The 13,762-nt window shown below is 46.6% G+C and overlaps 1 protein-coding gene across 2 annotated transcripts in view; it reads left to right on the forward strand.

Moving 5' to 3' along the window:
- Positions 1-12,425, forward strand: part of BLTP3A (bridge-like lipid transfer protein family member 3A) — a 66,419-nt gene extending 53,994 nt beyond the window's left edge. For both annotated transcript variants that reach the window (XM_047795079.1, XM_047795080.1), the window contains exons 14-21: positions 164-1,620; positions 3,517-3,713; positions 5,605-5,759; positions 5,843-5,993; positions 9,220-9,482; positions 9,915-10,023; positions 10,150-10,217; positions 10,623-12,425. In XM_047795079.1, the coding sequence (XP_047651035.1) occupies positions 164-1,620; positions 3,517-3,713; positions 5,605-5,759; positions 5,843-5,993; positions 9,220-9,482; positions 9,915-10,023; positions 10,150-10,217; positions 10,623-10,748 (2,526 nt within the window). In that variant the 3' untranslated portion in view covers positions 10,749-12,425. The remainder of the gene's footprint in view (positions 1-163; positions 1,621-3,516; positions 3,714-5,604; positions 5,760-5,842; positions 5,994-9,219; positions 9,483-9,914; positions 10,024-10,149; positions 10,218-10,622) is intronic.
- The last annotated feature ends 1,337 nt before the right edge of the window (positions 12,426-13,762 follow it).

A 13,762-nucleotide genomic window follows, 5' to 3' on the forward strand; every position in this document is an offset into this window, starting at 1 on the left:
TCTGCATTGGCTATAATCCAGGGGTCTGTCCTGGCCATTTGATAGGAGTGAAGGAAAACAGTTTTACAGCCCAGAGGGTCTTTCAGGTGTGTGTTAATGGTGGGTGGTGGAGTTGCTCAGATGGCCATTCTGAATTGAGTTTCATTTCATTGTCTCTCTGAAGGTAAGCTTCCCGCTGGAGAAGAGAGAGCAGGCTGGGTTGCATCGTCCCCAGGCCCTTGTCTTCTCTGCCTCAGGCATGACTGCCACCAATACACGTCATGCCCCACACTGTAGCTGTCCAGACCTCCAGAGTCTTTTCCGGGGTTTTGCTGCTGCTGAGTTCTTTCATTCCAATTATGTTCAGTTTCCCAAGGTTCCAGGCGGCTTTAGCCTTCTGCACATGCTTTTTTTGCATCATGCTTTCCAGGTGGATTCCCACCTCCCTCAGTCTAGTACCCTCCCTCCCCAGAGGCTCAAGGCCTCCCAGGATCTCTGGTCCGTCTACTTCACCCAGATCTCCTTGGACTTTGAGGGAACAGAGAACTTCAAAGGCCATACCTTGAATTTTGTGGCCCCTTTCCCCTTGTCCATTTGGGCCTGCCTACCCCTCCGCTGGCAGCAAGCCCAGGCACGGAAGCTCCTTCTGGCCACAGAAGGGAGGCTGAAACCATCAGCCAGCTTTGGCAGTCCTGTCCATTCTGAGGCCTTTGCCCCTGACACTGGGTCCCATCAGAGGTCAAAGACCGAGCATGATTTGAAAAGCCTCTCAGGCCTTACAGAAGTCATGGAGATTCTGAAAGAAGGCGACACTGGTGTGGACAACAAAGGGCCTCTGCCAGAGCTGGAGGATACAGCGGACGTGCATGTGCTTGTACACTCCCCGGCACACGTGCGTGTGCGGCTTGACCACTACCAGTACTTGGCTCTCCTCCGGCTGAAAGAGGTGCTACAGGGTCTGCAGGAGCAGCTGACTAAGGATACAGAGGCTATGACTGGGTCTTCCCTGCAGGACCAGACAGCTTGCATTGGGGTCCTCTTCCCCAGTGCCGAGGTGGCTCTGCTCATGCATCCTGCCCCTGGGACCGTGGAAGCTGACTCTGAGGGTTCAGACACTACCAGCCTCATAGATTCGGAGCTGTCTCCTTCGGAGGATAGGGAGCCGAAGTCTGACGCCTCCTCCGAACAGAGCCCAGCAAGCCCTGAGAAGGTTCTGGAGGATAGTGGCGTGGATAATCCGGATGCATCCCAGGATAGGCCACTGCCTCTCCATAGCAGTGGAGAAATGCAAGACTCAGATGCTCTTGCACAGCAGGAGGCAGGGAAGGGCCATGAGGCCGTCGATTCCTTAGAGGCCAAGAAACTGAGCAGAACCCAAATGCCTAGCTCCCCAGCTCCATTGAAGCCCCCAGGTGGCAGGGACACTGCTGTGAATGGACAGAGTGAGCTCATCCCCTTGAAGAACATCGAGGGGGAGCTGTCCAGTGCTATTCACATAACCAAGGATGCCACCAAGGAGGCGCTGCATGCCACCATGGACCTCACCAAGGAAGCCGTGTCCCTGACAAAGGATGCTTTCAGTCTGGGCCGCGACCGAATGACCTCCACTGTGCACAGGATGCTGTCTCTGCCTCCAGCCAAGTGAGTGGTTCTCTGCCTCCTTCCCATCGCCTCTTCCTCCCCGCTCTGGCCCCGGGGCTCAAGGTCTCCTGCCGTGTGCGCTTGGAGACTAGGGAGCACCACATAGTCCAGGGGCGGGTATAGAGCAGCCTGGTGAATGTGGCAAAGCCTTTAGTTTTCGGAGTTGCCTGTGGGGCAGCGGAGGGACTTTCAGTCTCTTAGGGGATAAAAATATGCCAATTGGAGAGACTTTATTTTCATGATTACATCTGATTTGGTGGTAAGGGGAGAGCCAGAGATTGCGATAAAATAATACAAAATCCCATGGGTTTTCGCATATCACCGTATAGCTTGGCCTTCTCTTGGACAGTTTTCAAGTCAACATTTATTGCTTCTTGGCATCAAGTTGTTTTCTCTTTTACTGATTCACTGTTATTGATACAGAGAGGCTCTATCAGAATAATAATACCTGGCACCTCTGTGATATTTTATTCTTTTCAGTGGGCTCTCATGTAATATTTTGTTTGATTTGGCCCCCATGGCAGCCTGGTGAGGTAGCTTCTGATGTTCGTATTCTATTTATAACTTAGGAAACTGAGGCTTCAGAGAGGATGAGCCGTGGATCCTGTATCTTGTAAATAGACAAGCTGGGGCTTTGGACTTGCCCTTTCTAGTGCACCTTTTCAGTATCTGCCAGAGTAACAGAGAAGGAAGAATTCCATCCTTCATTCAACAAATCGTTTTTATTTATTTATTTGGCTGTGCCCACAGCATGTAAAAGTTCCAGCCAGGGATCAAACTCAAGCCATAGCAGTGACGCCAGATCTTTAACAGGGCCAGGGATCGAACCCGCATCCTCATGGATGCTATTCGGGTTCACTAGCTACTGAGCCATGACAGGAGCTCCTATTTTTTGCTTTTTAGGTCAATATCTGCAGCATATGGATTTTCCCAGGCTAGGGGTCGAGTCAGAGCTGTAGCTGCCGGCCTACACCACAGCCACAGCAACACCAGATCAGAACTGTATCTGTGACCTCCACCACTGCTCTCAGCAATGCTGGATCCTTAACCCACTGGGTGAGACCAGGGATCTAACCTGCATCCTCTTGGATACTAGTTGGGTTCTTAAACCACTGAGCCACAACAGGCTCCTAAAGGGTCTTTTAAAGGTTTTTTTTAAAGAAACTTCCTCTCTACCTTCCGTTGCTCTCCCCCAGCAAAATTTATGCTCCAGCTGAGTTGAGCTGCTCACTGGTCTCCAGAGGCACTTTTTATTTTCCGGCTCTGTGCCTTTGCTCATTTGTGTCTTCCCCATGGAAGGTCCTTTTCCCTCTTTCATAGTCCAAGGACCACCTCAAACATTGCCTCGTTCCACAGAGCCATTTTTGATCCCTTCTCTTCATCCTTTCCCTTCTTTGTATCGCCCAGCCTTTGGTTTGTATGTGTGACTTACTCCCATGTAATGTTATTTATGTATGTCTCCTCTTTCCTGATAGAATATAAATTCTTTGCAGACAGGGAATGTCTTATTCATCACTTTATTCACTCCCCACCTTGCCCTGTGCTTTGTATGGTGCCTTGTTCGCAGAGATTATTCAGCAAATACTTGAGAAATGAACATGGCTGGCCTCGGGTACCAGGGCTCTAGATAGTTGGTCTCTTCTGTTTATGGGAGGACCCTGAATAACCATCACATTTAATGTTGATATGGGAGAACTGCTTGTGCAATTTGAAAGACTGGAATATGAGGATTCGGAACCGCTAGCAGTTGAAATATAGTGTGACTTATAGCAGGTAATAGTTGACATCAAAGTTTATGGATACAGTAACTGGGCTGAAAAGAATGGTATTGCAAGGGAATGGAACAGCATGACTCCTAAGCCTCATTTGTGGTTTTTGTTTCTGTTTTTTAAACAGGGAGCCCGTGGCCAAGATAGATGAGGGGGTGGCAGCCCCAGTAAGTGGAGGTGCAGCCCGACTCCGATTTTTCTCCATGAAGAGGACAGTATCTCAGCAGTCATTTGATGGTGTCTCATTGGATAACAGTGGCCCTGAAGACCGGATTTCTGTGGATAGTGATGGCAGTGAGAGCTTTGTGATGCTCTTAGAGTCTGGTAGGTGGAAGCAGGCAGGCAGAGTTGTAGAGCTCAGAGAGGGTTCTTCCTGCTGCTGTATTCAGACCATCAGGGTCAGAAGGAGCAGAGATAGACCTTTTTTTTTCCTTTTTAGGGCCTCACGTTCCCAGGCCAGGGGTTGAATCAGAACTGCAGCTTCCAGCCTGTGCCACAGCCACAGCAATGCCAGATCCGAGCTGCATCTGTGACCTTGCTACAGCTTGTGGCAATGCTGGATCCTTAACCCACCGGGCAAGGCCAGGGATCAAACCTTCATCCTCATGGAGACTAGTCAGGTTCTTAACCTCCTGAGCCACAACGGGAACTCCCTAGACATTTTCTTAAACAAAACCAAAATGAGAAAGAAATTTTAGTGGATTTGTAGCTCTGACTTTATCCCCACATCTTCTAGGTTATTGATTAGTACTTGACCTTTATCACAGAACAAGACTCAGATCAAAGAAGAGAGTACTAGTCTTACAGCTTGTAGCCCTAGCAGTAGGACTAACTCTGCAGCTGGTGTCAGTGGCTTGTTGAGTTTGTTGTCTGTTTTTTGTCTAACTATGTATTTTATTGTTGGAAAATTAATTAGGAGCTTTTTGTCTATGATAAACAAGTAACTTTTGGTAATTAGATTAATCACTGCCAGGAGTTACACTGGTTCCTTCAGCTTATTGAAATGAGGACTTTTAAAATCATCCCTTAAGAATATCTAAATGGGAATTCCCATCATGTTGCAGCAAAAACGAATCCAACTGGGAACAATGAAGTTGTGGGTTCAATCCCTGGCCTTGCTCAGTGGGTTAAGGATCTGGCGTTGTTGTGATCTGTGTTGTAAGTCACAGACTCGGCTTGGATCTGGTGTTGCTGTGGCTATGCTATAGGTTGGCAGCTGCAGTTCTGATTCTACCCCTAGCCTGGGAACTTCCATGTGTTGCAGGTGTGGCTGTGAAAAAAAAAATCTACATGAAAATAAAATAAAAAAAAGAAAGCACTGTTTATTAAGCTGGATGTTTGTTGTGTTATTAATATTTTATGGAAAAATCCAAATATTTTAAAAAAGACAGAATAAAATAATGAACCTTCATATACCCATTACTTAGATTCGGTTAATAGGTAAGGACTCATGGCAATCTTGTTTCATGTGTTCTTCTGCTCACTTCCCTGACTCTCATATTAATGTGAAGAAAATCCCAACCATGTCATTTTATCCATAAATATTATGCATCTCTAGAATATACAAAATTTGTTAAATATTAAACATTTTTAAAAATTATGGTCAAATATACATAGCATAAAATTTACTATCTTGACTATTTTTAAGCTAAACATTAGTGGCATTACATATCTTCAGATCACTGTGCAACCATCACCACTATCTGTTTCCAGAACTCTTGCAAAACTGAAACCCTCTACCCATTAAACCATAACTCCTCATTCCCTCTTCCCCCAGCCCCTGGCGACCACCATTCTACTTCCTGTCCCTCTGGGTACCTCGTGTAAATGGAATCAGACAGTGTATGTCCTTTTGGGACTGACTCATTTCACTTCATGTCCTTGAGGTTCATTTATGTTGCATGTATGTGTTAGAATTTCCTTCCTTTGTAAGGCTAATATTTACTGTATGTTTCTACCACATTTTGTTTAACCATTCACCTGTCCACAGACACTTGAGTTGCCTCCATTTACACACTTTTTAAAAAATGTGACCAAATACCATTATCATACTTTTAAAAATTAACAATAATTCCCTAATTCATTAAATATCTAGTTAGTATTCAATTTCCAGTTGTCTCATAAATGTTTTGTTTTGCCTTTATAGTTGTCACTGTTTTTAGAGATTGGACTTGAATAGAACTTTTTAACTTTCTTCTGTTATCTTTTTATGCAGAGTCTGGTCCAGAATCTCTTCCATCAGGGTCTCTGCCAAATGTCGTAGACAGTGCTGGTGTTCAAGGGAGCCCTGTTGTGGATAGTTATGGCCAGGCGTCACCAGAGGCCAACAGTTCCGTCTCACCCAGTGGGGAGGACCTCAATCTTCACCTGGTCAGGGTTCTGCTTTCTTCTCTGCGGAGGGTAGGCTCTAAGCTGGAAGCCTGGGACTCCACTGAGAGAGTCTGCTTTTACAGGTCTCAGTTCTGGTCCTGAAGGTGAGTGCGGTGTCTTTGGGGATTGAACTACGTGGTGAGGACCTGACCGTGGCCCTGCAGGCAGAGGAGCTGACCCTCCAGCAGCTGGGCACCGTGGGACTCTGGCAGTTCCTGCATGGACAGTGCCCAGGTGAGGATGGTGCCCATTCCAAGAGAGCTGGTGGGATTTTTCTGAGACAGCCATAGCTTAATTTGCTCCTGGCGCTGTGCTCCAAGGGCAGCTACCCTGGGCCTTCTTTCCAGCAGCCATTGGGGGAGGAAGAATTCTGATGAAGCCTGATTCTGGCAAGGGGCCTCCCGGAGCTCTTTCTGGGGCTTTGCATTCAGCAGGCTGTTCTCCATCTTCACTTCCCAGGTGCTCACAAAGCTTATGCATGAGGACAGTGTTCACTTGTTTGTTTGTGAGGCTGCCAACAACAAGCTGTTTCTGATCAGGGAACTTCTGGTTAGGTCTTTTGATATGAATTATCATTTATACTCTAAAAGATAACAGGGGGAAATCTGGGCTTATGCTACATGCTTTGTTTTAAACAATGTTTTAAAAAAATATTGAGTAGAGGAGTTCCTGTCGTGGCTCAGTGGTTAACGAATCCAACTAGGAACCATGAGGTTGCGGGTTCGATCCCTGGCCTTGCTCAGTGGGTTGAGGATCTGGCGTTGCCGTGAGCTGTGGTGTAGGTCGAAGACTCGGCTTGGATCTGGTGTTGCTCTGGCTGCGGTGTAGGCTGGCAGCTACAGCTCCCAATTCGACCTCTAACCCAGGAACTTCCATATGCTGTGGGTACGTACCTAAAAAGCAAAAAAAAAAGTGAGTAGATACTAAAGAATACTTATTACTTATATATACATAGTGTAAAATATTAGCGATACAAAGAATTCATGTTCCCACTGCCTAGTTTAATAAATAGAACAGCAAGACTACCTTTGAAGTCCCCTGAACCCCTCTCCCTCTCTTGCCTCTCATCTTTCAGAGGGAATCACTATTTTGTATTTATCATTCTCTTGTTTTACTTTACAATTCTTTGCAGGTGTTTGTATCAATGTATAAATTAGCTTTGCAGGTTTCCAGGTTTTTCTTTTCTTTTTTTTTTTTTGGACTTTCTGCCTTTTTCTAGGGCCACACCTGCGGCATATGGAGGTTCCCAGGCTAGGGGTCTAATCGGAGCTACAGCTGCCGGCCTATGCCAGAGCCACAGCAACAACGCCAGATCCGAGCTGCGTCTGCAACCTACACCACAGCTCATGGCAACGCTGGATCCTTAACCCACTGAGCAAGGGCAGGGATAGAACCCACAACCTCATGGTTCCTAGTCGGATTCGTTAACCACTGAGCCATGACAGGAACTCCTTCAGGTTTTTCTAAATGGAACTATAGTTTGTATTCTTTTCTGTTAGCTTCTTTCAAGTATTATGATATTCTTCTAGGTTGTTGAGTTAGTTATAATTCATTCATTTCACTACTTTATAATAGTCTATTGTAGAAATATACTGGTTTTTGCTTTTTAAAAAATTGCTTGAGGACTTCCCACTGTGGCTCAGGGGAAAAAATCTGACTAGCATCCCTGAGGACACAGGTTTGACCCCTGGCCTTGCTCAGTGGGTTAAGGATTTGGCATTGCTGTGAGCTGTGGTGTAGGTCATAGATTCGATTCAGATCCTGCATTGCTGTGGCTGTAGTGTAGACCAGTGGCTACAGCTCCGATCTGAACCTTAGCCAGGGAACCTCCATATGCCACGGGTGCAGCCCTAAAAACAAACAAACAAAAAACTGCTTGAGGTATAATTTGTATACTATGAAATCCACTCATTGTAAGCATACAGTTTGATAAATATTAGTAAGCTTACAGAGTTCTGCAACCATCACCATCACTCCCCAAATATCCCTTGAACCCATTACTCTATTTACTTCTTCAATCTGTTCTGAACAGACATTGGGGCTGTTTCCAGTTTTGTCTTGTTTTTTGCTATTTCAAATAGGGTTGTCTTGACATGCCCATCCTTGTACATGTCTTTGATATGTATGCTGCAGAGTTTCTCCAGGTTTATATTCCTGAGAATATAATTTCTAGGTCATTAGTGCGGGTATGGCTTTAACTCTACTAGATAATGCCAACTGGTTTTCCAAAATAGGGCGCCAATTTGCAGTTATATAGAGATATTAAGTTGTTCCATATCCTTGGCTACACCTGAGATTGTTCTTTATACAGCTTTCAGGAAATTATCATAGTTCCTGCTTGGTTTTGTCAGACATGAGAAGACAAAGACTTGGAGGAAGGAAGGGACATTCAAATGGAGAAGAGTTGAGGGTCCTGTATGTTTTTGTTATTGAATTTTATGGCTGCACCGTAGCATATGGAAGTTCCAGGGCCAGGGATTGAATCCGAGTGCAATGGTGGCTTGTGCCACAGCTGCAGTGATGTTGGATCCTTTAATCCACTACACCAGGCAGAGGATTGAACCCATGCTTCCATATCGGCCCAAGTCGATACAGTTGGGTTTTTTTTTGTTTTTTTTTTTTGTTTTTTTCCTTTGCCACAACCATGGCATATGGAAGTTCCCAGGCTAGGGGTCGAATTGGAGCTGCAGCTGCTGACTTACACCACAGCAACACAGGATCTGAGCTACATCTGCAACCTACACTGTAGCTCACGGCAACTCCAGATCCCCGACCCACTGAGTAAGGCCAGGGATCTAACCTGCATCCTCATGGATCCTAGCCGGATTGTTTCCCCTGTGCCACAATGAGTACTCCCTGCAGTTGCGTTCTTAACCTACTGCACCACAGTGGGAACTCCGAGGGTCCTCTGTTTTAAGAGCTTTCCCTTGGCCATTAGCCCAATGCCTCAGATTCATGGCAAGGCCTGCTTTTTATTGGTCCTTAATTTCCCTTCTGCCATGAGAGGCATTATAGCAAATTAGCCAAGCCCACAATCTGCAGTCAGACTGCCTATATGCAAGTCCCCCCCCCCTTTTTTTTGTCTTTTTAGGGCCACACCCGTGGCAAATGGAGGTTCCCAGGTTAGGGTTCTAATCAGAGCTGTAGCCGATGACCTACACTAGAGCCACAGCAACACCAGATCCTTAACCCACTGAATGAGGCCAGGGATCGAACCTGCAACCTCATGGTTCCTAGTCAGATTTGTTTCCGCTGTGCCACAACAGGAACTCCTGCATGGTATCCTTGTTACTTACAAGTTGGTCAGATTATTCTCTGTGCCTTAGTTCTTTCATAATTAAGACGGGGATGATAATAATACTTCTGGCATAGGATTGTTATGCATATTAAGGATATATAAAGTGCTTACAACAATCACTGGCTAGTAATTAATGTTTTCTTCCTGCCTTTCTTGTCAAAGGCACAAGCTTTCAAGAATCCTCAACTTTGAAGACTGACTACATCAGGCCAGCTGTGGGCCTTCGCTTTGAGGTGGGCCCTGGTGCAGCTGTTCATTCTCTGCTGGCTGCACAGAATGGCTTCCTGCATTTCTTGCTCCGTGGCTGTGACCTTGAGCTGCTCACTTCGGTGCTCAATGGCCTGGGGCCTTTCTTGGAGGACGAGGAGACCCCAGTGGTAGTTCCCATGAAGATTGAGCTCCTGAACTCCAGGATTACTCTAAAGGTGAGAGGAACTTCAGATTTTACCCTAGACTTTGTCAGGCAAGGGATTCTGGCAGTGACAGCTGTTAACTTCTTTTCTTGTCACTGTAAAACATGAGGATCCAGTGAGGTAATGCATGTTAGCCTTCCTTGTCGGTTTTAGTATAGTACACAAATATGTGTTACTGGCAAAATTCCTGGGTTCAGTGAGGTGGCCTTATCTCTAGCCTAACCTGTGGCATGCAGCATGACTGTGCAAGCACATTAGGTTGTCAGAGCCTCAGTTTCACCGTCTCCAGAGTGGGAGAGGCTCAGTTGTGCCTCGCACACCCTGCAAGGATGTATGGGTACACAGTGACATAAAAGTGCTTCAACTCCACGGGAGAAGCTGGCTTGTTACCTCAGTTGCTCTGAGCCGGTTCAGGACATCACGTGGTCTCCCTCTTTTGTGCAGGATGATATCCCCCCCATCTATCCGACATCTCCAGGCCCTGTCCCCATCACTCTGGCCATGGAGCATGTCGTGCTGAAGCGCAGTGATGATGGTGTGTTCCACATCAGTGGTGAGTTGGGCTTGACAGCCTCCTGGCTCCTCTGCCTTTTTTCCCCTGTAAGGGAAGAGGTGACAACTAGGAATTGTCTGCCTGTTGCCAGCAGTTTGTGATTTAGAACCTTTACTTTTTTTCTAGCTGCTGCTCAGGACAGACCATCAGCTGAAGTACTGAAAAGCGAGAAGAGGCAGCCCCCCAAAGAACAGGTGTTTCTGGTGCCCGCAGGGGAGGACCTAGCTGAGCCGTACCTTTCCCATGACCCCTTAGGGGCTGTAATCACCCAGAGGGCTGAAAATGTTGCCTGTGCCATGTACAGCTGGGTGGTGGGCTCTGGTCACCTGGCAGCAGCTTCTAGAAGTGCTGAACTGAGGAAGTAAATCAGGAGCTGGATGCAAATGTGCTACCACATCTTTCACCTGTTGCCATCCCTGTAACCGCTGAGCCCTGAAGAGGGGATTAGGCTCCTAGAAAAGATCTGGTCAGGTTCTCTTGATCATTGGCCAAAACATGTGGGTTGTCCTGCTTGAATTCTTCCCCCTCATTCCCTTATTAGGTGTTTTTGCGAGTGTGTTACCTTATTCATTAACTGTGAATTACTTACTGTTTCTCAGGTGAAAGAACTGCCTACCCTACAAAAGGAACTTATAGAAACTAAACAAGCATTGGCTCAGGCCAACCAGGATAAAGAAAAACTTCTTCAGGAGATTAGGAAATATAACCCCCTCTTTGAGCTCTGACAGCAGAGGCTCAGACATCTGTGCTGCGGAGAGAGGAGGAGATCACCAGCAGTCGCACCACCCGCGACAGGCGCCGACCAGTGTTGGACAGGTCGGCAGAGGAGGCTCACCGCTTTTGGCGGTGTCCTCTCTACAGCTGTGCTGACTTGTGTGGGAGACAGGGTGAAGCATGACCACCTTTCCGGAAGTTGGGGGCAGCTTTGTGTGTGGCTCAAGCATCACGTCTTGCCTGTATAAAGCCTTTTGGCCCTCTGTGCACTGGGTGGCATCTTCTCAACACTGTAGGGTCATTTCACCGCCTGGTTCCATGGCAGAGACATTTGCTTCCTCCACAACCTGTACAAACAGGACAGAGTAGCCATCTCCCCAGTCACCCACAGAGCCACCAAAGATGCTGTGTCCCAGAGCCTCCTGTAAGTGGACTGAGAAGTCCTTGGCCTGAGCTGCGGCCACGGTGGTAGAAAGGAACAGGAAATAGCCAGCAGGGTGGGAGCCAGGGGAGGGACGAGAATAAGTGAGACATGGATTCTGCCTTTTTTGGAAAGGAAACCAAGCTCATACGGTCTTGGCTGAATTACAATCAGATTTTCCAGGGTTAAGCTTCCTTTCTGTGATACTTTCATCCTTGCGATGCTGCGGTAGGAAGTAAACAGCAGTAGCGGCTCACTTATATCATCCTTCCCATCGTCGGTAACACAGCCTGTTTGTAATCTCGGTCAAGGAAAATATTCACTCTGAGTTAGGCTGGAGGCATGATGTGATGGGGTCCACAGGGAGCTTGGTGCTGGGCCCCCCGTTCCTGCCGAGTCCTCTCTGTCTTCCACAGCTGCACCCCAGAGTTCATTTCCCATCTCCCTGGGCTCCCTGGCACATCTGCTTCCCCAGCGCTGTGAGTTTCTACCAGCATTGTCCTTAGCACTTGGTGGTTTGGGAGCTGAAAATATGTTTTAAACTGTAACATAAACATCTCGGCCTGCTGCCTCTCATCCCTCTCTATCACTGTGGCTCTTTAAAATTGTGTTATTTTGACTCAAGTCAAACAAAACAAAACAAACCCTTCAACCCAGCTACGTTTTTGCCCCTGCCTGATAAAAGAGGTATTTTCCCCCTTTTTCCTTCCTACTTAATTCTTTCCCAGCACTCTGTCTTCATTCTTACTGCTCTGCGATATGCTCCAAGCTGTGTTAATTGGACAGAAGCTCATCAGCTGACTCACCTTGAGTTGGCAAGATGGTAAAGTAGTGTCACTAAAGCCTTAATCACACACGACCTGTTAGAGGAAAGATAAAATGGTTTCTTTCCTTTATGGGAAATCACACCTGACTTGTATGTTCTAGTTTTTTGAGGATAAAAAGAAACATGCATTCAAGAAGGAACAAGATCTAATTTGCTCAGACTTAAAGAATTTTTGTCATCGTTCTTCACTGAGGCAACTTTTAAAAACACCAATTACTATGAGATTATGGGAATATTCTGTCAGGCTTAGGAAACAACTTAGAGACTTAAGAATAAACATCTTTCTAGAGAGGATATTAACAGGGTAATTTCCTAGAGGTTGATACTTGGTTTAACCTTATTTAAGAACTTTATAAATAACCTGAAAGTAGGATATTACTATGCAAATCAAATGTCACTACTTCCAGGCATTGAAAAATAAACCAGAAGAGATTTAAAAAAGAAAGAAAGAAAAGTGAAATCACAGGAGATTCACAAACCGGGCTGTGAATACTCAGGAAAGTGACAGGTGAGGTTCTGTGTGGGTGAGTGTGAGGTGATGCACTTGTGGGAGAATCGGCAACCAGTGAGCTCTGCGAGGACTCAGCAAAGAAACCTAAACATTGCCGAGAGTGAGGAAGGGTTCATGTGCTGCTTCGTCAGGAAGAGCACAGGGACCAGTGCGGTGGAAAACAGTGCCTGAGGCAAGACCATGGTAATGTCTTAAATGATCTGTGCGCCTCTCATGACCTTTTTTACAAAGTATATGGTGAAGGGAGGAGAGGTCCAGGAAATTATCATTGAGTGGAGATAATTCCACGTGAGGACACATCTTTAAACTGTTGGCCCCTGTTCTGGAAAGATGAAAGCTGAGGGTAGTCTCAGGTCAAATATTCACTCAAGAGCAGGGACAGCATACAAGCTCTAGGACTACCTGGTGGCCTTGGGTAAAATAAAGCACTTCTTGTAGCAAATCAGAAACTTCGAAGCTCATTGGCAGGAAGTGGTGCTGACGGAGTCTATATAGGTACAGGGTTAAGAGGAATCCTTGTATGACGGCTTTCCAAAGCTAGGGCTGTTTGGTGATACCCAGGCAGAGAAGCTGCCTGCTTCCTCCACAAACTCCCCCTTCGTGCTTCTTCCAAAGGCAGAATAGTGAACAAAAAGATCACGGTCTTCTCAGGTATGGCGTTTCTAATGTTCTTGGTGGGTGCGTGGGGAAGCTGGTAGCTAGAAGATAGACTCATTCAGCCTTAGTTTCAACTGAATTGGTCCAATTTTTTTTTTTTTTTTTTGTCTCTTTAGGGCCACACCCAAGACATGAGGAAGTTCCCAGGCTAAGGGTCGAATGGGAGCTGCAGCTGTGGGCCTGCACCACAGCCACAGTAATGCCAGATCCGAGCCACGTCTGCGACCTATACAACCGCTCACAGCAACACTGGATCCTTAACCCATTGAGTGAGGCCAGGGAACAAATCCACATCCTCACGGATACTAGTTGGGTTCGTTACTGCTGAGCCACGACGGGAACCTCTAAAATCACATTCTGGTTCTCTCCCTTCCCCTCCTCTCCTACCCATCACATCCCTCCATGCAAAGGGTTCCTTGGTATACCTTTGCTTTAAGCCTGTGCTTGGTGTGAGGCAGCAGAAACAAACCTGGCTGGCACTCAGGCCAGCCCGTTAGTGACCATTGACCAGAGCTCTGTCAGATTTCTGGGTCCTCTGGAACGCTTGTCCATGGGATGAATAGAGCCCTAGAATTTGAGTTCCCTTATGTGACAGCTTTGGCCATTGTGT

This window comes from Phacochoerus africanus, chromosome 9 (assembly GCF_016906955.1).
Source record: "Phacochoerus africanus isolate WHEZ1 chromosome 9, ROS_Pafr_v1, whole genome shotgun sequence".
Classification (NCBI taxonomy): Eukaryota; Metazoa; Chordata; class Mammalia; order Artiodactyla; family Suidae; genus Phacochoerus; species Phacochoerus africanus.